General features: G+C 46.3%; 1 protein-coding gene across 2 annotated transcripts in view; it reads left to right on the forward strand.

Moving 5' to 3' along the window:
- Window positions 1-23506, forward strand: part of LOC310709054 (opsin-5-like) — a 65793-nt gene that overhangs the window by 37979 nt on the left and 4308 nt on the right. For both annotated transcript variants that reach the window (XM_083508184.1, XM_083508183.1), the window contains exons 2-5: window positions 673-760; window positions 8419-8581; window positions 10227-10354; window positions 22115-22443. In XM_083508184.1, coding sequence (XP_083364310.1) covers window positions 673-760; window positions 8419-8581; window positions 10227-10354; window positions 22115-22443 — 708 coding nt within the window. The remainder of the gene's footprint in view (window positions 1-672; window positions 761-8418; window positions 8582-10226; window positions 10355-22114; window positions 22444-23506) is intronic.

The raw sequence follows: 23506 nt of genomic DNA on the forward strand, positions 1-23506 counted from the left end.
ACGCTGCTTGTCGTTATTTGCCAGGTTGCTTTAATTTGTCATTTAAACTGGACCTGACGCAGAGGCTGCTTGGAACCTGGCGGAAAATGTAATCTTTGGCTGCTCCTTTTGTGATTAAGCTGGCAAAGCCCGTTGCAATTAGCATTAAGGCTCAAACTGGCAGTCCCCAGAGGAGCCGCAAGCCGGGGAGATCAGAATCTCACAACATCCTCGGCAAATAGTATTGATGGAAGCGTAACAGCTGGACCCGCTAAGTGGCCTTTTCTTACTGTAAAGTACCTAAATAAAAAACTTAAGAAGGAGAAGAAAGTATTACTCAGCAGCTAATCAGCACGATCTGTAATTAAATGTGCCAGCCTGTAATCAAGTGGGATTACCGGGAGCTTGGCGGACCAGCCCGATCCTATTATCAACCCAACGCACAGTCCAAGTTGCATCGGCACCAGCAATAGGAACTGTCAGTTCCTTTCTTCATAGCAACATGCTCAGAGCTCTGGCAGTTGACTTTGCTTTGGCAGCAGCCCGCAGAAAAAGGCACGTGGCCAAAGTCATGCCATCTTTCCCGACAGCCGTCCTGTTCTCTGAAGGAGACACATACCAATGGCTCAGCGGCTAGCCCAAATTCATCCTGACTTACATTTTCTTTCTCCTCTCCCCTTTTTGTTTTTGCAGATGGAAAATGCCTCCAGTTCCTCAGCATTCCTGTCAACCTTATCTGAAGGAGAAGACCTGGTTTTTGGAACCCTCTACACTCTCTTTGGTAAGAGTAGGGATGGGGAGAGACGTAGCTTTGTGCGAAAACCTGCAAGCTACCAGCAGATGTAGCATGGGGATGTGGCGGGGACCTTGGAGTTTGCTTGAACCAGCGTTATTTTATTTCTTGAAAGTGCTTTGCTGTTTGGCTCTAGTCACGCGATTCCACTACAGCTTCATGTGTCAGGGAAAAGCTACCTGAGGCAGGAATCCAAAACTGGAAACCTCTTGGGAATTAAAATCCTGGCACTGGATATAGGTATTATTTTTCATTCAAAGCGAGGATGGGGAAGCTGTGTCCCTGCTGCTGGACTCTGACTCTCCATCAACCCCACTGTTGTACCAAGGCCCTTGTCTTAATGTACAAATCACTGAACAACTTGGGGCCAGAATACTTTAAGGGACTGCCTGAGTCCTTATTTCTCAGCTTGATCACAGAGGCCACCCAGAGGAGCGCTATAAGTTGCACCTCACAATACAGGGGTCCAGCTGTTCCAGATCTGAATTCTGCTGCTGCTGCTGCTGCTGCTGGTAACACTTTTAAAAACGTACAAGAGATCCTGTTCACAGATTTCCTTCAGGACAACTAGTTTGGCCCAAATGGAAGAAATGAAAGACTAAGGCTGCATACACACCATACATTTAAAGCACATTCCACCACTACCCACAACAAATTATGGGAACTGTAGTTCACCCCTCATTGAGGTACAATTCCCAGCACCCTTTAAAAAACTACAATTCCTAGGATTCTTGGGGGGGGGGTGCTTTAAATGTATTGGGTCTATGCAGCCATTGACTGTCTCTCTTATCCCAGGGCTTGAGATACAGCCCCACCTCCTACTCCTTGACTGGAGCCCTATTGGGTGTTCCTTAGATTTCAAGGTAGTATTGTCTACTGTACTAAATCAGCTCACCTGGCTCATTTCCCAGACTGGGAGTGGCCAGCGATACCATATAACACTGGTCCTGAAAAACCTACATTGGCTCCAAGTACGTTTCCAAGCACAATTCAAAGTGTTGGTGCTGACCTTTAAATCCCTAAAATGCCTCAGCCCAGTATACCTGAAGGAGCGTCTCCACCCCTATTGTTCAGCCCAGACTCCGGGGGTCTTTTGGCAGTTCCCTCACTGCGAGAAGTGAGGTTACAGGGAACCAGGCAGAGGGCCTTCTTGGTAGTGGCACCTGCCCTGCGGAACGCCCTCCCACCAGATGTCAACAACTATCTGACATTTAGAAGACATCTGATGGCAGTCCTGTTTAACGTTTGATGTTTTATTGTGTTTTTAATATTCTGTTGGGAGCCGCCCAGAGTGGTTGGGTAACTCAGCCAGATGGGTGGGGTATAAATTAATAGATGATGATGATGATGATGATGATGATGAAACAACAGTGGGCTGTTAGAAGGATGCTTTGCCAGGCACCAGGTACAGTATACGGTAAATAACCACAAGAAGGGAGAACAGGGTCTTGAAGTTGTTTGCACCTGGAAATCAGTTCCCCCCACTATGGTGAAATGGATTCTATTTCTATTGAAATTATAGTAATTATTTCTAAATTTGCATCCATGCATATCAATGGCAACATTCACATTTTATGCAAATCTGCGCCCCCTTTTGCACTCTTTCTGGTGATGCATTTCCTTTTTAGTGTGTGTGATACATAAGTGAACACCCTCACTCAGCTTTCACAGACTGTGATCCTGGTCACAGTTCCAAAAGCGGGGTAATTCTACTTCAGCCACTCTCAGCACTGGGCTAACAGCGCGGCACGAGAACAGAAACTCGATACACACGATCCCAGCCATCTGCCTTGCCGGGGACTTGTCTGTTTCAGGCTTCCAAAGGCAGCAGGGGAAATTAATCAGTGTCAGACCTGTCTGCTTCCTGGAGATGCTTAATGATGCACTGAAAAAGGGATCACTGCTGTCAGAGTGAAAGGGGATTGATGGTCCCTTGGCAAAAATAACTTGGAAAATGAAGGGATCAACCTGGGTGTCTTCTCAGGCAAGTGCTCTGAGCTCGGAGATGCAGTCAAACCAGTCCTATGCTCTCACATTCTCACTTTTCATTCCTAAACCGGGAGACTGCAAAATGGGGTGTGGAAAACATTTCACAAGAGTCACAAGAATACTTAAGTGTACCAGTGTTCATGAATGTTAACATACCGGTACTTTCATATAGAACATACTGGAAGAAAATTTCCTCATACACACTCAGTTGACAGGGGTGCCAACTTGAATAAAATATGGGGGGGGGCAGGTAAGCCCTGCCCCACATATGTAATTGATCACATAACATGGTGCATGCACAACATTTGAGTGGTAATGCCCATCAACTGGGGGAGGGGCAGCTCCCTCAAATATTTTACCAGGGGGGCGCAAAGGAGTTGGCTCCTATGCCCTCTGATGAAGGCTATGTGTATTTCTCATCTTTCAAATAAAAGAAAACTCCAACTCCAAATTCTGCAACTAGCAAAGCTAAATTCTGCAACCTGCATAAAGTACTAGGCATTCTATTCCACTCCCTCTTTTAAAAATGAAAGCAGGGGTTTATCCAGAAGCCTAATTACTTAATTCCACTTTCTGCACATTAATCCCTTGCATTTCTAATTAAAAGAAGAAGAAAATGTGGGTTTGTATGTCAAAACCACGGCCGGGGTCCACATATTAGTGCTCCAACTGGAGGTCATGGCGTGACTCACTGGACCAATTGCCTTCTTTGCTGTGGACCTCCAGGGGCGTGTAGGCTCCAGTGGAAATCAGCACTCCACCAACACCTCCGATCCTTTGTGTCGGAGGATCCCAGAACTGCATCTAATGCACTTTCAAAACACTTTCCAAAAGTGTCACACAGAAGTGCTCTAAATAACTAGCACTCATTTGCCAGGAATAACTCAGCATCATTTTTGCATTACGCTGTCAATGCCAAGTTGGAATAAGTCTGTGGCTGCAAGATAGACATGCAGGAAGTTTCTTGAGAAGCCATTGCCATTTGCTGGAAATCCCCCTCTGGCCACCTCACCACTACCACTGCCCTAAATTATTGCTTTGTCCTTGACCATCAAGCCAAACCTTAGCAATTATCCTGATGTTTTGAGCTGGTCTGGCAATAACCTTGCAGTGCCAGTCCATGCTTTCTTGGTGACAAGTTTGTTCTGAAGTCAATCTTAAGAAAAGCCAGGCTTCCTCCAGGGAACCTGACTAGATATTATGGTCTGCGTTACAGGAAAAGAGGAACAGCCAACCCTGTCCTGCAAAATCTCTCACGGCACAGAGGCTTGATGGTGCAGGATTGATTGATGGATGGATGGATGGATGGATGGATTGAATTTCTGATGGTGATGCCAATTTACTCCTAGCTTGTGGGGTGGGGTTGGAGGGGCAGATAAAATGCTATCTCATTAATTATGCTGCAAGCATGTTGGCAAAGACAGGCAGTGGTGTAGCGTGGGGGGTGCAGGGGGGGCTGGGCGCACCGGGCGCAACATCTGGGGGTTAGGGTTAGGGGACACAAATCCACAGGTTAGGGGGTGCAAATCCACAGGTTAGGGGGCGCAAATTACTTGCCTTGCCCCGGGTGCTGACAACCCACGCTACGCCACTGAAGACAGGCCAACCTGCTCAGAATTGTCCATTCACATAATGGATCTCAACTGCGGAAATTTGATTTTGCACTCGATGAGTTTCAATGCTGCTTAAGAATGGCAATGTTTTGGACATGTTTTGCTTTTACTTATGTAATAAATTTATATGCTGTTTGGTTGCAAAACAAAAAACAAAACAAAAAACCCTCAAAACGGTTTAGAAAAGATCAAACAGTAAAACTGAGAAAAAATTACAACCCTACTTTAAACATACAATTGCTAAAACAGATTACAATTACCAGAGGTTTCTAAGCACCTGGGTAGGCTTGTCTAAGCAAGATTTTGTTGTTGTTGTTGTTGTTGTTGTCGTTTAGTCGTGTCCCCATGGACCAGAGCATGCCAGGCACTCCTGTCTTCCACTGCCTCCCGCAGTTTGGTCAAACTCATGCTTGTAGCTTCGAGAACACTGTCCAACCATCTCATCCTCTGACGTCCCCTTCACCTTGTGCCCTCCATCTTTCCCAACATCAGGGTCTTTTCCAGGGAGTCTTCTCTTCTCATGAGGTGGCCAAAGTATTGGAGCCTCAGCTTCATGATCTGTCCTTCCAGTGAAAAACTCAGGGCTGATTTCCTTAAGAATGGATAGGTTTGATTTTCTTGCAGTCCATGGGACTCTCAAGAGTCTCCTCCAGCACCATAATTCAAAAGCATCAATTCTTTGGTGATCAGCCTTCTTTATGGTCCAGCTCTCACTTCCATGCATCACTACTGGGAAGACTATAGCTTTAACTATATGGACCTTTGTTGGCAAGGTGATGTCTCTGCTTTTTAAGATGCTGTCTAGGTTTGTCATTGCTTTTCTCTCAAGAAAAGAAAAGATTGTTTTTAGCAGATGCCAAGAAGAGTACAGTAAAGGTGCTTCATTGGCCTCAATAGGCAGGGAGTTCCGAAGTGGAGGCGCCACAACACTAAGCGATTGAGTTCTTACAAATGTGGCTTGTAAGGGTTTTATGTGGCACCTTCAGTACCACCAATTCCACTGATCAAAGCAGAAAAGCGGGCAGATGGCAGGTAAGGCAACCTTGCAGATGTTCTTAACATGGGGCCCCACTGTGGAAGCTCATGTGCTTTAGGACCGGTGCGGGCAGAGGTGGGGGAGGAGCTGTGAGGAATCAGGTGCTATCAGCGAGTATGGCTAGATGCACAGCCCTGCAGCCCGATGTGACCCCTTGAACATCTGATTAGGACTCATCACTGGAGGCCAAGAGACACGCCCACCCCATAGCTCAGTGGTAGAGCATCTGTTTTGCATGCAGGAAGTCCCAGGTTCCATCCCCAGCCTCTCCATTTCAGGCTGGGGAAATTGTTGTTGTTGTTTATTTATTAGATCTGTATACCGCCTTTGATCAAAAGACCTCAGGGTCGCAAGATAAAAACACGAGATAAAAGCACAGAAAAATAGTTAAGGAACATTGTTGCCTGGCGCCTAAAGATATATAATGAAGGCGCCAAGTGAACCTTCCTGGGGAGAGCATTCCACAAATGGGGAGCCACTGCAGAAAAGGCCCTGTTCTCGTGTTGCCACCCTCCGGACCTGTCTCTGAAACCCTGGGTAGCTGCTGGCAGTAAGGTGTAGAGAACACTGAGCAACTTTCAAGGATCCCGTGTTTCTCTAGTCCTCATCAGAACACTGGAGAGAAACTCCCAAATGTTTTGCCTATAGCATACACAGAAGAGCACACACTCTCTTCTTCCCTTTAACCGTCCCTTGTGTTCGTCAGTGACTGTACAGCTTTTTACAACCACAACCGTTTTCTCCATGCCGTTTCGTCAGCTCATCCAGGATTATTCGTCAGGTCACGGGACGGAGGAAAACCTGACTCAGCAATCTTTCTGCACTGCTAATAAAACAGCCTGTAAAATAATATGCGTAATGGATATGGTTAATAACGCGCCATGTAAGGGAGAAAAAGAAAAAGCTTTGCATTAGAAATCATGGAGAGGAGTGGAAACAAGGACATATATTTCCTATTCTTTCATGTGATTCACACTCCACACACAAATGCGCGTCGCTTAGGAACAAGCTGGGGCAGGCGTCGCCAATGTGGCTCATTCCAGATGTTATGATAAAGGGTAAAAGGGACCCCTGATCATTAGGTACAGTTGTGACCGACTCTGGGGTTGCAGCGCTCATCTCGCTTTATTGGCCGAGGGAGCTGGCGTACAGCTTCCGGGTCATGTGGCCAGCATGAATAAGCCACTTCTGGCGAACCAAAGCAGTGCACGGAAATGCCATTTACCTTCCCGCCGGAGTGGTACCTATTTATCTACTTGCACTTTGACATACTTATGAACTGCTAGGTTGGCAGGAGAAGGGACTGAGCAATGGGAGCTCACCCCATCACGGGGATTTGAAACGCCTACCTTCTAATCAGCAAGTCCTAAGCCCTGTGGTTTAACCCACAGCGACACCCGCGTTCCAGATGTTTCTGGACTCCAAATCTCATCATCCTTGACCATTGACAGTTACTAGCTGGTGGGAGCCCCAAAATATCTGGAGGGCGCCATGTTGGCTACCACTGATCTAGGGCCACAGAGGACTTGGCACAGGAAAACTGGCTATCGAGACTGTTCTACACCTCCAGCATGTTACTGTTATCATAATATTTAATTTGCAAGCTAATCTATCAAGAAGTCATTCCAATCGCCCATAGCCTGCCCTTGGAGTAATCAGGATCTCTTTGGTGGTTACACAGGAAAACTCTTTTTAAATGAAATTAGCATGACTTAATAGAAAAGGAAAATCCAGGGCATTAAATTTTAATTACCACTGTTGTCTCAACTATGTTCAAACAAAAGAACAGCTTGTCCCTGCAGCCCCCGTTGGATTTTGCATAATCTCCACAATGTTCCTTCTCCTGTTTATTTTGCGCACACAATATATTATTGTAGAAAGCAGATCTATATGTGAGGAAGATTGCCAGGAAGGTCTGCGGGGGGGGGGGGAGGTGGACATGGAGGGGGGGGAGCAGAAGGAATTGGACATTGCCACTCTCAAGCTTGTAGGATGAAACTCAGCTGAAAACGGCGTCTCCTGCTTTGCCAGCATGAAGGTCGGGTTTCGCCATTCAAACAGCACGGGGCATTATTCCGGCTCAAAATACCCCTATGCATCACTGACATTAACGGGGAGGCAATGTGAAAAATGTGCTGCTGGATCCAACCAAAGGTGCATTTAGTGGTCTTACGAATGATATTGAACTGCAACTCTCACCAGCCCCTGCCAGTGTAGCCGTTGATCAGGATTTGGGTAGCTCAGTTGGTTAGAGTTTGGCACTGGTAACACCAAGGTTGCAGGTTCAATCCCCATATGCGACAGCTGCATGTTCCTACATTGCAAGGGGGGCTGGGCTAAATGATCCTCAGGGTCCCTTCCAACTCTACAATTCCATGGTTCTGTGATCTAGTTCAGTACCCTGCTCCCACAGTGGTTGGGGAAAAGCTGCCCTAAATAATACTAGTAGCAGCAGCAATGGTAACAAGGTAAAGGTAAAGGGACCCCTGACCATTAGGTCTAGTCCTGACCGACTCTGGGGTTATGGCGCTCATTTCACTTTAATGGCCAAGGGAGCCGGCGTACAGCTTCTGGGTCATGTGGCTAGCATGACTAAGCCACTTCTGGTGAACCAGAGCAGCACACAGAAACGCCGTTTACCTTCCTGCCAGAGCGGTACCTATTTATCTACTTGCACTTTGACGTGCTTTCGAACTGCTGGGTTGGCAGGAGCAGGGACCGAGCAAAGGGAGCTCACCCCGTCGCGGGGATTCGAACCACCGACCTTCTGATCGGCAAGTCCTAGGCTCTGTGGTTTAACCCACAGTGCCACCCACGTCCCTATAATGGTAACAAATAAGTAGCATATTACAGTAATATGTAGAATGAATGTGCAGACTGGGTATTGCAACTCAGCTAGGTATTTGCGAGTGGATGTAGCTATGACACACCTTTGTCCCATTCTTTCTCCAGCCGTTCACTGACTGGACGTGGAATTTAGTATGGCTCACTCTTTCCTTTTCCCGCAGGTGTAGTCTCTCTCTTTGGAAACTCTCTCCTGCTGCTGGTAGCTTATCGGAAGAGAGCCGTCCTGAAACCTGCCGAGTTCTTCATCGTGAACCTTGCCATCAGCGATGTGGGCATGACCGCAACCCTCTTCCCTCTGGCCACGCCATCCTTCTTTGCACACAGGTAGCTTGCTTTGCTCATTTGCTCATGTTGTTGGGTTCCACTCTTCCGTTTCGAAAGCTCAGAGTGGCTAATGGCTTCCTAAGAACACAGGAATGCCATAAGCTAGGCCCGGTACTGAGTCTGGCTCAGTCTTGTCCATACCAATTGACAGCAGTTACTCCTAATATGTGACGTCAGGGATTGAACCTGTGACTTTCTGTGTGTGAAGCAGAGTCTGTACCACTGAGCTACAGCCCTTCCTCTCCAAGCAACAATCAGGTCCCTCTTTGGCTTAGCTTGAGCGATGATGTTGCATCAGGGCCAAACTACATTTGACATGAGAGCTCCATGTTTGAAGCTCCCAGCATCTTTTTCATTCTTGAAAAGCAGGTGGGGGGGCAATTTGGATAGGTGCTGTAGGGCAGTGTTCCCCAACCTTGGGCCTCCAGCTGTTTTTGGACTACAACTCCCATCATCCCTCGCTAGCAAGACCAGTGGTCAAGGATGATGGGAATTGTAGTCCCAAAACAGCTGGAAGCCCAAGGTTGGGGAGCACTGCTGTAGGGCATAAAAGGCGTTAGCTATCTCCCCCCCCCATTTGCATTTCCTACCCCAAAAGTACTATCAACCACAAAACGAAAAAGGTATGGATTTCTGTTCTTAAGCCTGCATATTTCCCCCTCTGCAGTTGATAAGCAACTTTGGGAAGGCTGGATTTTGAAGTAGGGCAATGCTGTAGGAGCCAAAGTCCAAACTGGACCCTTCTGGAGTTTTCGTGGCAGAGTTTGACCCACTTTCCACCCTTTGGAATGGTTCGTAAGACCACTCTGCTAACAACTGGATCCAACTGTGCATTTCTTGAATCTAAGTGGGTCATCTGAACCATCTGCCATGTTTAAGAAAGTTCAGCTCTGACCCCACCACTGCTTGAACCACCACCACACCTAGAGATTTTCTGCATTTTGGAACTTTCTAATGACAAGAGGTGTTTGGCTTTTGCTTGTTGTGCTTAGGAAGTGTGCAAAATCCAGCCAAAGTTCAGAAAAGCTGCATCCTGGCCATCTTGGTTTTCATTTTGAAGTAAAACCAAATTTCTAATCCTTGTGGGTAAAACTGCACGGACGATACATGGCTCGTGTCAGAAGACTGGGGGTGGCGTTCTGCTGCCTTGCCACTATAGCTCATTCCTGCTCTCCCTGCCCAGCAGAAACAGATTGCTGGCAGGATCAACAATCCTAACCAAGTCTACTCAGAAGTAGGCCCTACTGAATTTGAGATGAATTACTCTCAGATAACCGGGGTTCGAACTGAAGCCTAAATCACGCAAAAGCTGTTCCGTTTGCATAATTTGTGTGCAAATAATTTGCAATCATTGATTCTATGTTTTCGAAATTACAAGAAAAGAACAAGTGACTGTATGTTGAATACTGATTTTACACAGGTTGCGGAATTCAACTTTTCCTGTTGCGGGATGGCTGGATGGGTATCTCATGGAGCACACGCGGTTCTGTGATTAGGATGCTTTTTTTATCCTTGTTATTGGCCGCTGTGCAAAGTCCTGCTTGGACCAGTGATGCTCAAGCATCTCTTTCTGTGACTGGGTTGCCTGGGACACAAGGCCTTGTGGGAAAATCATTTATTTCCCCTAGTTATCTCTCCCTTCCAGGTGGCTGTTCAACCATGCTATGTGCACTTTCTATGCCTTTTGTGGAGTTCTCTTTGGCCTGTGCAGTCTTACCAGCCTGACAGCCCTGAGTACCGTTTGCTGTATGAAAGTCTGTTATCCGGCCTATGGTAGGTGCTGGGGTACACAACGTAAACATCCTCCCTCTTGCTGGGCATCTCTGTCTCTGTTCTGTTCCTCTCTCTCCCCTCCTCCCTCCCCACCCCAGGGCTTGGCAACTCTTTCACAGGGTTAGGAAAGTCGTGAATCTCTTAGCAACATCCCTCCTAGGAGAACTGTCCATTAGGGAGCCTATTCATCAAAGGTTTGAAATTGCAGTAATTAGCACACAAAAAATAATACAGCAGCTACCCATTTTCCCCTTTTCATTTGCATATGTAGATTAATCACCAGCCTGTCTGCTATTTTGTGTCCAACTTCTAAGTCCTAAGATATATGATTGTGGAGGGAGACAACTTATTTTTCACCGCTGCCAGTCATGGGGGCATATTATTATTTGTCTCCTTCCTGCACTCAGACAATTCAGAACCTTTTGGTACATCAGTAAAGGAGGACATAAATGCTCGCGATGGTGAAAGAGGCAAATAAAAATTGCTCACGCAAATTAGCATTTTGATGACAGAATTGCATAATCTGAAAGCATAAAGCAGGGTTGGCTAATCCTTTTCAGCCCAAGGGGGGTATTCAAGGTTGAATGGGTAGAAAGAGTCTCCCATGGTGAGGGACTTGAAGAAGAAGTGGGCTCTCAGGTGGCCGCTGGGAGGGTCTACTTCTCTCTGTGTGGATAAATGATAGCATATACATAATATAAATATGGTAAAGGGCCTTATAGTTATCTTCTTTCTCTCCTTTTTGGGGTTGTTTTTTTTCTTTTTATTCATCTTGCTCTGTAGACTGGGGTGGAATCTACACACAGTTCTGAAAATGCTTTTTTTAAAAGCATATTTTAAAATAGATTGAATTTTCCATAAGGCTCCCCATCGCCATCTAGCGTCACATTGTATATTGTGCTTAAAACACACTTAAAATGTTTTATTTGCAGCTGTATGCAATTGGTGTTTGTAGCAAAGGTGGCCTTCGAACATGTATAACACTCAATGCAAATCCATATACACCCCAACAGCACATGCAGAAACCCAACTCTCTCTCTCTATCTCTTAATTAAATTTGTGTACCGTCCTATACTCTTAGATCTCAGGACGGTTCACAACATAAAATTACTATCTTTCTTCTTCTTCTTTGGTGATCACTCGTAGCCGAGTAAGATTGTCTTCCATAAACACAGTTTTAACAATGAGTCCTTAAGTGACTGTGGAGGCCAATTCTGGATCCACACGTCCTTCCACAGTGGGGACATTGGTTTCCAGGTGACAGCTGATCATGGTGTGGATCTGCCAGGCGTGCCTTCCTCTTAGCACATTTCTCCCTTGCTTCCTGAGTTCGAGTGTTTTCAAAGCCCATGGCACCTTTGGTAAAGGCTGTTCTCCAACTGGAGTGCTTGCAGGCCAGTGTTTCCCAGTTGTCAGTGTTTGTACAGTGGTACCTCAGGTTAAGTACTTAATTCGTTCCGGAGGTCTGTTCTTAACCTGAAACTGTTCTTAACCTGAAGCACCACTTTAGCTAATAGGGCCTCCCGCTGCCGCCGCACCACTGGAGCACGATTTTTGTTCTCATCCTGAAGCAAAGTTCTTAACCCGAGGTACTATTTCTGGGTTAGCGGAGTCTGTAACCTGAAGCGTATGTAACCCGAGGTACCACTGTACTACATTTTTTTAGATTTGCCTTGAGACAGTCTTTAAACCTCTTTTGTTGACCACCAGCATTACACTTCCCATTTTTAAGTTCGGAATAGAGTAGTTGCTTTGGAAGGCGATCATTAGGCATCTGCACAACATGACCAGTACACACACACATACACAGAATACATAATAAAAACAAAAACAAAGACAATCCAATAACCCCCCAATTCCACAACACATTTTAAAAGGGGATCAGATGTCAATCAGCCCAAGGCCTGGCTAAAGAGAAACATATTTGTCCAGCATCTAAAGATGCATAGTGAAGGCACCAGGCAAGCCTCCCTGGGGAGAGCGCTCCACAAACAGGAAGCCACCGCAGAAAAGACCTCTTCCTGTGTTGCCACAGGAGGATACACAAAGAAGGGCTTCAGATGATGGTCTCAGGGTCCAAGTGGGCTCATATGAAGAGAGGCTGTCCTTGAGGTTTTGCGCTCCTGAGCTGCTTAAGGCTTTATAGGTCAAAACCCAAACATGGGTCTGGAAACTAAATAGTAGCAAGTGCTGGTGGGACTGGATCAGTGTAATATGCTCAGCTGAACCAGATAGTACATAAATGCTGCTATGGCCTAACTAGGGATGGGAGAAGAATTAGATTCAGTTCTTCTTTAAAGGTGAACTTGATGTAATCCACACTTTCCAAAACAGTACAAGAACCAAGATACGGTCGCTCTTTGAAATTTGCACTTCTCCGAGGCAGTTCTCCAGCCAAGCAATGTGTGCAGAAATGTGTATACTAGCATAAAGCGTGCACATAAATGCCTATATTGGTGAAATCAGCATGCGGATATGCATTATATGGGGGGAAACCCCATACTACACATTGCAGAAATGGGTAAAATAATAAGGGGAATTGACAGGTCCGTCCATCCGCAAACCCAGCCAAGAAGTGCATTTTCTCTCTCAGGAAGCAAAAGAAAAAAGAAAAAAGCTTCCTTTTGGGCAGTGTGGGGTTATTCTAGCCCTTAGCCCAGCTCCCCCCAACCTGGAGCTCACCAGATTTTTTTGGACTACATGTCCCATCATCCCTTGCCATTGGCCCTATTGGTCTGGGGTTCTTGGGAGTTGTAGTCCAAAATATATGGAGGACACCAGGCTGGGTAAGACTGCCTTGCTTTTTATTCATTTACAGTGGTGCCTTAGTTTATGAACTTAATCCATTACAGAAGTCGGTTCTTAAACCAAGGTGTACTTTCCCATAGCAGTGGGGGACTCAATTTACAAATGGAACACACTCAACAGGAAGCGAAACATGTTCTTATTCCAAGGCAAAGTTCACAAACCAAAACACCTACTTCCGGGTTTGCAGTGTTCTTAAACCAAGGTACCACTGTATTTTTTGGCAGCATCTGTGTGCCACCATGTAAGCTTTGCGTACCGAACAACAAACAAAATATAAAATGTACCATATTTTTCGCTCTATAGGGTGCACCGGACCATAGGGCCACCTAGTTTTTAGGGGAGGAAATAAAGAAAAACAATTTTTCCCCCAGCCCCAAAGAGCAAAGAAGCCAAGACAGCCTGTCTGTCTTGGCTTCCTCTTTAGCCATGCACAACCTCTCCAGCGGGGAGAGGCTGCACACAGCTTTGTTTTTAGCCGCGGGGCTTCCCCCGACCCCAGCCCCCAGAACAGGTCCGGGAGCGGAGGCAAGGTTGCGCAGCCTTGCCACCGCTCCCGGAGCTTGCGCTATCCGAAGGTTTGCGGATAGCTGCCTGAAGCCCAGGGAGCACAGTGGAAGTTGGCACTGTGCTCCCTGGGCTTCAGGCTGCAGGCTGCTATCCGCAAGTGTTTGGAGCCCGGTGGGAACTCCCGCCGCTCTCCGAAGGCTTGAGGATAGCTTCCTGAAGCCTGGAGAGCGAGAGGGGTTGGTGCGCACCGACCCCTCTTGCTCTCCAGGCTTCAGCGAAAGCCTACATTCGCTCTATAGGACACACACACATTTCCCCTTCATCTTTGGAGGGGGAAAGGTGCGTCCTATAGAGTGAAAAATACGGTAAATATAAATCAGGCCTTTTCTTAGCTCTGTTTCATCTGAAAACCAGTAAAGTGTGTGTGTGTGTGTGTGTGTGGCTGTAGGACATTTGTTGTCGTGCCTCTCCATGCACACTTTGTGTGAACGAAATTTAGCACGACCTGCTTGTATTTCAGTCAAAAACTCAGAGTTTGGTAATTCAACAGGTACTGCAGTGTGAAAGGAACATTAGAAAACTGCAGAGAAGCAGTAGCCTCATAATCAGGAAAACTAATGCAATGTTCTCTACGTCTGAATGCACCCCATGAAAGCAGAATAAATCCACTGCTAATGCACTGTTATTATTTTGTCACAAGCGCATGGCAGAATGCGCCGGCAACATCACATCAGTCTGAAGGGGCCCAGAGATTGCAGCGCAAGGGATCAATAGCAGCACCTTCTTTCTCCTCCCAGCTCCTACAAACATGTGGCCTGTTTCCTCTTCCAACCCAGATTCTCCCCCAAAAGTTGTCGTCCTCCTTCCCCAGCTCAACAGTGGGGACACTGGCAGAGGAAATAAGGACCTTCTGGGATCAAATCAGAACCTGGTGTGGCTTTCGTAGGTCCGGGACTGTCCCTTGAAAATCGGGACACTTGGAGGGTATGCCATTTATAGATTCCCCACCTCCCCACTATACATTGAAGCACATGGGCTTTGTGTGCAGCCAACACGGAGCTCAAGGGACATCTCTTCTTAGTTAGACAGATTACTGGAGAAGGTGGAAGAAAGATAAAGGCTACCTTTAGCTACTAAGCTTCAGCCAACAAGCAGCTCTGCCTCCCCTCTGCGATTACGGCTTCTGTTTTCCCAAGGACTAAGGAACACACTCTTATCTTTCCTCTAATGCACTACTGCATTTCCCCACTAGGAAACGACTAATCTCAGCATATCTTTAATTGCCTGGTTTCAAAGAAATGTTAGCCTTGCATATGTCTGAAGGTTGTTGTTGTTGTTTTTTAAAATTAAGCCTTTAGAAGATCAGAGAGTTTAGGATTTAAGCAAGGGAGGCAAGGGAGTGCACAGAAAAATCCAGCTTGCCTAGCACAAACTGCCTTTTAGAGGAGGGGAATTCTGATAAGACAAACATTTTATTTTACATTTTAAAAAAATAAGTTGCCCTTCTGTCACTTTGCATCTCAGTATGCAAATCTTTCTCCAATTTTTTTTTAAGTGTTTTTACCAAATGTACAAATGGAACTTTGATGCCAAACATGAGCAGTAAAAATGACTGAAAGGAAAATAATATAAAATATATGGACCGCTTTTATGTCCCTTGGCCTAGCGTCTTCACCCTAGTATAGTTTCCAGCCCATTCCTTTGCTATATTTAACTTCTACTCTTTACTGCTAGTCCTCTCCGTTGCTCAATTTGGAAGCCTTGCCAATTTCCTGCAGGTAATTTATTAGAACTTAAGCTTTCACTTTGTCCAACGCTGCATCTCATGAAGAATGGAAGAGCTGGATTAACACTGTTTCTAGCTACACTCCTGCATGGGGCCTTGCATGGCAAGGGGAGTTTCCTTACCACAACAGCATTCATCAAATTCCCACTTGCCCTGTTCACTGCCTGTGGTAAAGGTAAAGGTAAAGGGACCCCTGACCATTAGGTCCAGTCGTGACCGACTCTGGGGTTGCGGCGCACATCACGCTTTATTGTCCCAGGGAGCCGCCGTACAGCTTCCAGGTCATGTGGCCAGCATGACTCAGCCGCTTCTGGCGAACCAGAGCAGCACACGGAAACACCGTTTACTTTCCCGCCGGAACAGTACCTATTTATCTACTTGCACTTTGACATGCTTTCGAACTGCTAGGTTGGCAGGAGCAGGAACCGAGCAACGGGAGCTCACCCTGTCGCGGGGATTCAAACCGCCAACCTTCTGATCAGCAAGTCCTAGGCTCTGTTTAACCCACAGCGCCACCCGCGTCCCTTCACTGCCTGCAGAGGTATCTCCAAACTTCTGTTACCTGGTTCCTTTGGGTTTTCCATTGGAGAAACATAACAAACTGGTCTAGAACCAATATAGCAGGGATGGGGAACCTGAGGACCTCCAGATGTGGTTGTAACCCAACTCCAATGAACCCCAGGCAGAACAGCCAATCGCCAGGGATGATGGGAATTGAAGTCCACCCCCAATATAGGATTGTAGTGCATGCACACACAAACATTACACAAGTGTGTAGTATATATTAAGTGTGTATGTATTAGGGATGTGGAGGGGTTTTTTGTTTTGTTTGCTTTTTAATTAGAAACCCATGTATTCTAATTTCAAGCCAATGCACCAACCAAAACACAACTCTCCTTAGAAATTCGCTAAATTTCTCCTAATTTTGCAATGCAGTATGCGAGCCAACCAATGTGTATGCAAATGCACATACAGTCATACCTCGGGTTGAATATGCTTCAGGATGAGTGTTTTCGGGTTGCACTCCATGGCGACCCGGAAGTAATGGATTTCGCTGTTCGTGCATGTGCAGACGCTCAAAATGACGTCACGAACATGCACGGAAATAGACACGCAGATGTGGGCTGCTTTTGCTTCAGGATGCGAACAGGGCTCCAGAACGTACCAGAGGTACCACTGTATCAGGAGAAAGTGTACAGAAAGATGCATACGTTAGTGGAAAATAATGTATCAATTTTATGTGTACTGGGGAAACTTGCTTGCAAAAATGTGTATATTACTCAAAATTGCATATGGGAATGTGTGCGAGGGATTCAACTTTGTGCCAAGACAGTTATTCCATCGGAGCAACTGTTCAGGCTTGTCAGATGGAACCATCTCCCTTGTCCTCATCTGCCTTGTGTGCTGTTCTGGAGTTTCTCCTGACACCCCTCAAGCCTATTTCAGGGGCTGCACAGGGGGATAGAGATTCCTGTTGCCCACATGGAAGTCCTTGTACAGGGCTCCGCTGATACGACTCGTTAACTGAAGCCTGTCCTGTTTTTTTTTTGGGGGGGGGAATTGCACTGAAATGCTGATGAAGTTTCACAAGTTGCTGCTGAAATGTGGAGAACTGAATTTAAGAGAGTGTGTGTCTGTTCATGCACACTTGTCTGTACTAGAACATTGTTTTCCATTCCACCTTCATCCCATGCATTCCACCCCATGTAACACTGGTGTTTGCAGCGCTGTTTCTCTTCCGCTGCAGTTCATCTTCCACCAAAAGTGATGTCATTCGGCTCGCTGGTTGGCAAAACGATGTGACCTGAGTATTTTTCACATAATTTGTGGCGTAAAATATGCAATTACATTGTCGTTGTGTTATTCCACCCCGTTCATTCCAATGCAAAGGAAAAGCAATGCAAACAAAGCAGGAGAATAACACAATCAATTGCATAACATTTGCGGACTGAAAGCAGCAGCAAGTACCGATCTCATTCGTGGGATTGCTTTCTGCTCCAGACACAGGATGAATAAGTGATAGGTAGGTAGGTAGGAAGGTAGGTAGGTAGGTAGGTAGGTAGGTCGATTGCTGGTACATAGATGATAGATGGTAGATAGATAGATGATGATAGAGAGAGAGAGAGAGATAGATAGATAGATAGATAGATAGATAGATAGATAGATAGATAGATGATAGATAGATAGATAGATAGATAGATAGATAGATAGATAGAGATAGATAGATAGATAGAGATAGATAGATAGATAGATAGATAGATAGATAGATGATAGATAGATAGATAGATAGATAGATAGATAGATAGATAGATAGATGATAGATAGATAGATATAGATAGATAGATGATAGATAGAGAGATAGACAGATGATAGATGACAGATAGATAGCAGCACAGATATGTCTAGATTGTGGAGTGACCAGGAAAAGCTCTCTGTTCCAGCATCTACATACCCTAAAGCTGCTACTGCTGCTTCTGCTCTAGTGTCAAAGGGAAGCAAATGCGAATTTGATCAATGGGCTGCTGATCTGTCCCCACACGGCAACTTGACTCCAAGTAGTCCATTTACTGCTTCTGATTATGGCACGGATAAAAGCATGTCTGAAGGAAGGGCAGATGTTTCCTTGTTAACAAGGGCAGCATCAATATGGTGTGCATTGCTTTGTGAGGCAGGCGCTGATGTGTCTGTATGATCGCTCATCTCGAAGCAAATAGGAGTTACTCTTGCATACTGAGAGGATAATACAGCCCTCACATCTGAAGCTTTCTATCAGACCTGACATTAAAGGTAATGTGTTGAAAGGGCTTCTGAAAATATTTGCCAGTGCAGCTCTGCATGTGCGTGTAAATATGCAGTTTCGTGCTCAAAGGGCTATTTGTCAGGCGGTTTGCTGCGGCTTTTCTGCAAAAAAAAAAAAAAAGGAGGGAGGGAGGGCACAAATGCAAATAGTGGTGCCCCCACCCCACCCCGCTCTATTTTCTCCCAGCAGTTCTTTGGAAAAGGTCATTCGGAGCCAACATAAATCTCAGGGCTTCAAATGTAAATCTTTTCCCCTCAGCAGAGCATTCGTTATCGTTTCCCCGAGATCAATTCTCCGAGAAACAAAAACGGAAAATAATAGTTATTTCAAATAATGGCCCTAACTGAGAATGGGAAGGTGGAAACAACTCCTAAGAGGATAGGGCTGCTAACACCTCTTCCTCCCCCCCCCAACCCAAATAATCCTTGATAACTAAGGATAGTCATATAATAGCCATAAAGGTGAAGGTAAAGGGACCCCTGACCATTAGGTCCAGTCGTGACCGACTCTGGGGTTGCGGCGCTCATCTCGCTTTATTGGCCGAGGGAGCCGGCGTACAGCTTCCGGGTCATGTGGCCAGCATGACTAAGCCACTTCTGGCGAACCAGAGCTGTGCACAGAAATGCCGTTTACCTTCCCGCCGGAGCGGTACCTGTTTATCTACTTGCACTTTGACGTGCTTTTGAACTGCTAGGTTGGCAGGAGCAGGGACTGAGCAATGGAAGCTCACCCTGTCGCGGTGATTCGAACCGCCGGACCTTTTCATTGGCAAGTCCTAGGCTCTGTGGTTTAACCCACAGTGCCACCCGCATCCCATAATAGCCATAGTCACTCCCAATAAGGGAGTGGGTGGGTTCAACCAAGACGTTGGGCACATGACACAAACCACTTCTTGGGTGCAAGCAGCCTAATCTCAAACAGTATTTTTTGGGGGGTGGGGAGAGATCTGTATGTGAGTTTGCCCTAAGAACAGGCAATTGGTAGCCAAGGGCTTGGGATGATTCATAGTGCACCACTGGTTCCAAAACAACCCCTTATTATATTCTCTAGGCTAACGTTTACCAACCTGGTGCATTCCAGATGTTTGGGACACCACTTCACTACGGTTATGGTGGAAACGGTAGTCCAATATATCTGGTGGACACCAGGTTGGCAAGGCTTGTCCTTGATATTTGGCCTGAGACCTGGTCTGTAGATTCAGCAGGAGCTAATAGAGGCCCTGAGGTGGTAGAACCTGTAGCATCCTAGAATCATAGAGTTGGAAGAGCCCATGTGGGCCCTTTATGTGCAACCTTCTGCAATGCAGGAATCTTTTGACCAGCGAGGGGCTCGGACCCACAATGCTGAGAGTTTCATGCTCTTCCGAGGGTCAGACTAGAGGTGAGGGTGCCATTTTAAAGCCACCCCACCCCACAAAAAAGGCAGCCTGCAATTTTTTTAAAAAAGGCAGATCCGACACTTGAAGAACAATTTTTTCTCTTAAACTCCTGGTTACTATACTATTGTCCTACTTGTAAGCAAGCAATACACACACAGAGAGAGGAAGCATTTAAAAATGGAATCCCCACCCCAACCCGTAGTCTTAACTAGTACATTCCATTCTTTCCCCCACCTCAAGGAATTCTACCACCTCCTTCCCATCTGTTCAACAGTTTATTTATTCCATTTTCACAACTTTCCCCTAACAGTTAAATTCCACGTTATATTCTTCTGGGACTGTAATGGAATACAGTGCAAGTTTTAAACTGCCTCCCGTTATTACAGTCATACCTCGGGTTATAGCTGCTTCAGGTTGCGTTTTTTCGGGTTGCGGACTGCCAAAACCCGGAAGTACTGGAATGGGTTACTTTTGGGTTTCGGCGGTCACGCATGCGCAGAAGCGCTAAATTGCGCTTTGCGCATGCGCAGAAGCGCCGAAACGCAACCCACGCATGCGCAGATGCGGGTTGCAAGTGCTGCGGGTTGTGAAAGTGCATCCCGCACGGATCATGTTTGCAACCCGAGCATCCACTGTACTATTATTATTTGAAATTTTAATTGTATTATTACTGATGTGTTTGCCATCCTGAGCTCCTTGGAAGAAGGTGAGGCAAATAAATCCAACAAAAAATAATAAATAAGTGTGGGAGTCACGCAGCCCATGGAGTATTGGCCAAGGGTGGCCTTGGGTCAAGAAAGTTTAGCCACTGCTGTTCTGCAGGCTGATCTGAACCTCTGCCCAGAGCCTGTGTATGTACAGCCTTATGTGTAGAGTTAGTGCCCTCCCACATTTCAATGGCTTCCTCCCATATTATAACCACAGGTACAATTTAAGGTCCAACAATGAACACCTTGGAGGAAGTCAAGTTTGATTGATTTGCCCTTCCTACCTGCAACAATTTGCAACCTTCAAATGACTTCTGAAGCTCACAGGTCTCAACCACGTAGGTGTAATACACGAAGTTGCTCTTTAAAAGTTACCCTATTGTTAGCCAGGGAAATAAAAGTGCTGGACCTTAATCTATCGTTGGCTGAACACCTTCAAGGTCTTCTTTCTCCTTTGTTCTGGATAATGAAACCAGTGGCCTTCTTTTGTGACATTTGTTCAGCAAAATCAAACTTCTGTAGGGCATGATTCATATACCTACTTTGTTTTCTCTGAATCTCACCTCCCCCCACCCTAAGATCAAGGATAGCCAAACTTCCAACAATTGCAGGGAGAGCCATAGCAGAGGATATGCTTTGCATGCCAAAAATCCCAGGTTCAATCCATGGCACCTCCAGGTAGGACTGGAAAAGACTCCAGATGACAGCCACTGCCGGTCAGTGTAGATGCGGGGCACCTGCTGCCTTCCAGATGTGTCATGGATTGGTTGGACACAGAGGAATGGTCGAAGGAACCAGCTGGAGAGCTGCCAAGGGAAGAAGGCTCAGAGCCAGGAAGGACGACAATGAGTGGTCAGAGGATGCAGCGGGAGAAGACTGGGAGGAGGCAAAGCAGGGAGTTGAAGAGGTAACAGGGCTTCGTGAGCAGGGAGATTCTGTGTCAGAGGGAAGTCCAGAATCAGGAGAGGAGGGAGGCCAAGAGGCAGAGATAAGTCAGGCTGGTGAAGAAGCCAGGGTGTCCCCCTCCTGCTGCAACAAGCTCCCCTCTGTGCTGGTCTCCCAAAACCAGGAGAGGCATGAAGTGGGAGGAGCAAAGGCTGAGTCTCAGATTGCTTGGGGAAAACCCTAGAGAGGAGGAGACTTAGGCAGCTGTTGGAAGGCAGGGACTTTTAGGTGCCACCCAGTGAACCAGTTCTGGCACAAGAGGCTTAATGACAGCCAGGTTTCAATCCATATTTTAGATGGCTAGTTCCATTTGCACTCACCTTGCTTCTGAATTCCAGGCCCCATCTGTACTAAGCATGTTTCCTGCTTGGCAGGGGGTTAGACTCGATGGCCCTTGTGGTCTATTCCAACTCTATGATTCTATGATTTAAATCAGTGCCGTGCCACTTTAAACAGTCATGGCTTTCCCCACAAATCCTTGGGAACTGTAGTTTGTTAAGGGTGCTTAACAAAGGAAGCTCTTAGTCATCTTGCAGAGTGACAGTTCCCAGAACGGCTTAACAACCAATCGGCTCCTGGAACTGTTGCTCTGAGAGAGGAGCAGGCGTTTCTTAACAACTCTCAGTTCCCTCAGCAAACTACAAGTCCCAGGGTCCTTTTGGGAAGCCCTGGCTGTTTGAAGTGGTATGGTGCTGCTTCAAATGTATAGTGCAGATGGGGGGAGAGCACATTATCTCAGCAGTATCATTTTTGAAAGAACGAAAACCTGTCAGGGAAAGTTCTGAGCAGACGGGTTCTCACTTTCTGTCTCTCTCGTTTGTCCTTATAGGCAATAAGTTCTCTCCCGCATGTGCTGGGGCACTGCTATCTTGCGTCTGGGCTTATGCCCTCATCTTTGCAGTGGCCCCTCTGGCCAACTGGGGCAGCTATGGGCCAGAGCCCTACGGGACAGCTTGCTGCATCAAGTGGAAAGTGTCCACCAGAGAAACGAAGTTCTACATCGGGGCCCTCTTTGTCTTCTGCTACATCATCCCTTGCCTCCTGATCCTCATCTCTTACTCCCTCATCCTTTGGACTGTGAAAGTGTCCCGAAGAGCCGTCAGGCAGCATATGTCCCCGCGGACCAAAGCCAACAGCGTCCACACTCTGATCGTTAAGGTAAGAGAACTAGATTGGGAACAAAGGCATAGGTGGGCGCATTATTGTTATAACCATCACCATGTGTAAGTGTAACCTTCAAGTTTTTTCCTGACGTCTTAAAACTCCCTTGTGCTGGGGTCGCCAGTGTGACGCCAGCCAGCACCTCCTGCAGTGCCTCTGAATGGTCTCAGTAAATACCATGTCGAAAATCCATAGGGCATGAGAAACTGCTTTCTCTTTCCAATCAGTGCCTGTTTCTTTCTCTCTCTCTCTCTTTTTTTGGAAATAATTTTTATTTGATTTTACAAATACAAAGTTATAAAAATCCAACCATATATCCATATACAGAGATTACTCCGAATCTCACGACTTCCCCTCACCCCCTCCATGGGGTCCCATTTTGAACATTTGCAACTGCATATTTTTCCATATGCTAACTTTTATATCAATCCATACGGTCCATGGTATTTGTTACACTGCAAGTGGAATCAAAATCCTGCCAACGTTTCCATCTGCTTACAGTGGTCTCCTAAATAACTTGCAAGTTTTTCCCATTCTTTTTTAAAGTTTTTGACCTCTTGGTTCCTGAGTTTTCCAGCCAGTTTTGCCAAGCTGATGGACTATGCCGAAATGGCAGCCAGTGCCTGTTTCATACCCACCAACAACTTGAGTGCCCAAACCAGGACGCACATCTTCCCATCTGAGCTCCTGCATGAGTCATGTGACCTGTGCAAGATGTGCTTTTTCAGGGCCGTGCTCACAAAAATGCACATTTTGGGGAGCTCCGTGAGATTGCGGCCCCCCAAAAACACTTTTTTTCCAGGTGAAATTGCACAAGATCTTGGCACCCAAAATGGCCGCCGTGCTCTCGTGTGAGAAAACGGAATGTCCCCCTTTTTTGTGGGACACTTGTGGGTTATGCTGTTTGTGCTGGCTTAAGCTACATTCACACCAAACATTTTAAAACACCAGCTTCTCCTAAGGAATTCTGGGAGCTGCAGTTTGTTGAGGGTGCTGAGAGTTGCTAGGAGAACCCTGTTCTCCGCAGAGAAATGCAATCCCCAGAGCGGTTTAACAATCA

Source organism: Podarcis liolepis, assembly GCF_965112155.1.
Source record: "Podarcis liolepis genome assembly, chromosome: 6".
Taxonomy (NCBI): domain Eukaryota; kingdom Metazoa; phylum Chordata; class Lepidosauria; order Squamata; family Lacertidae; genus Podarcis; species Podarcis liolepis.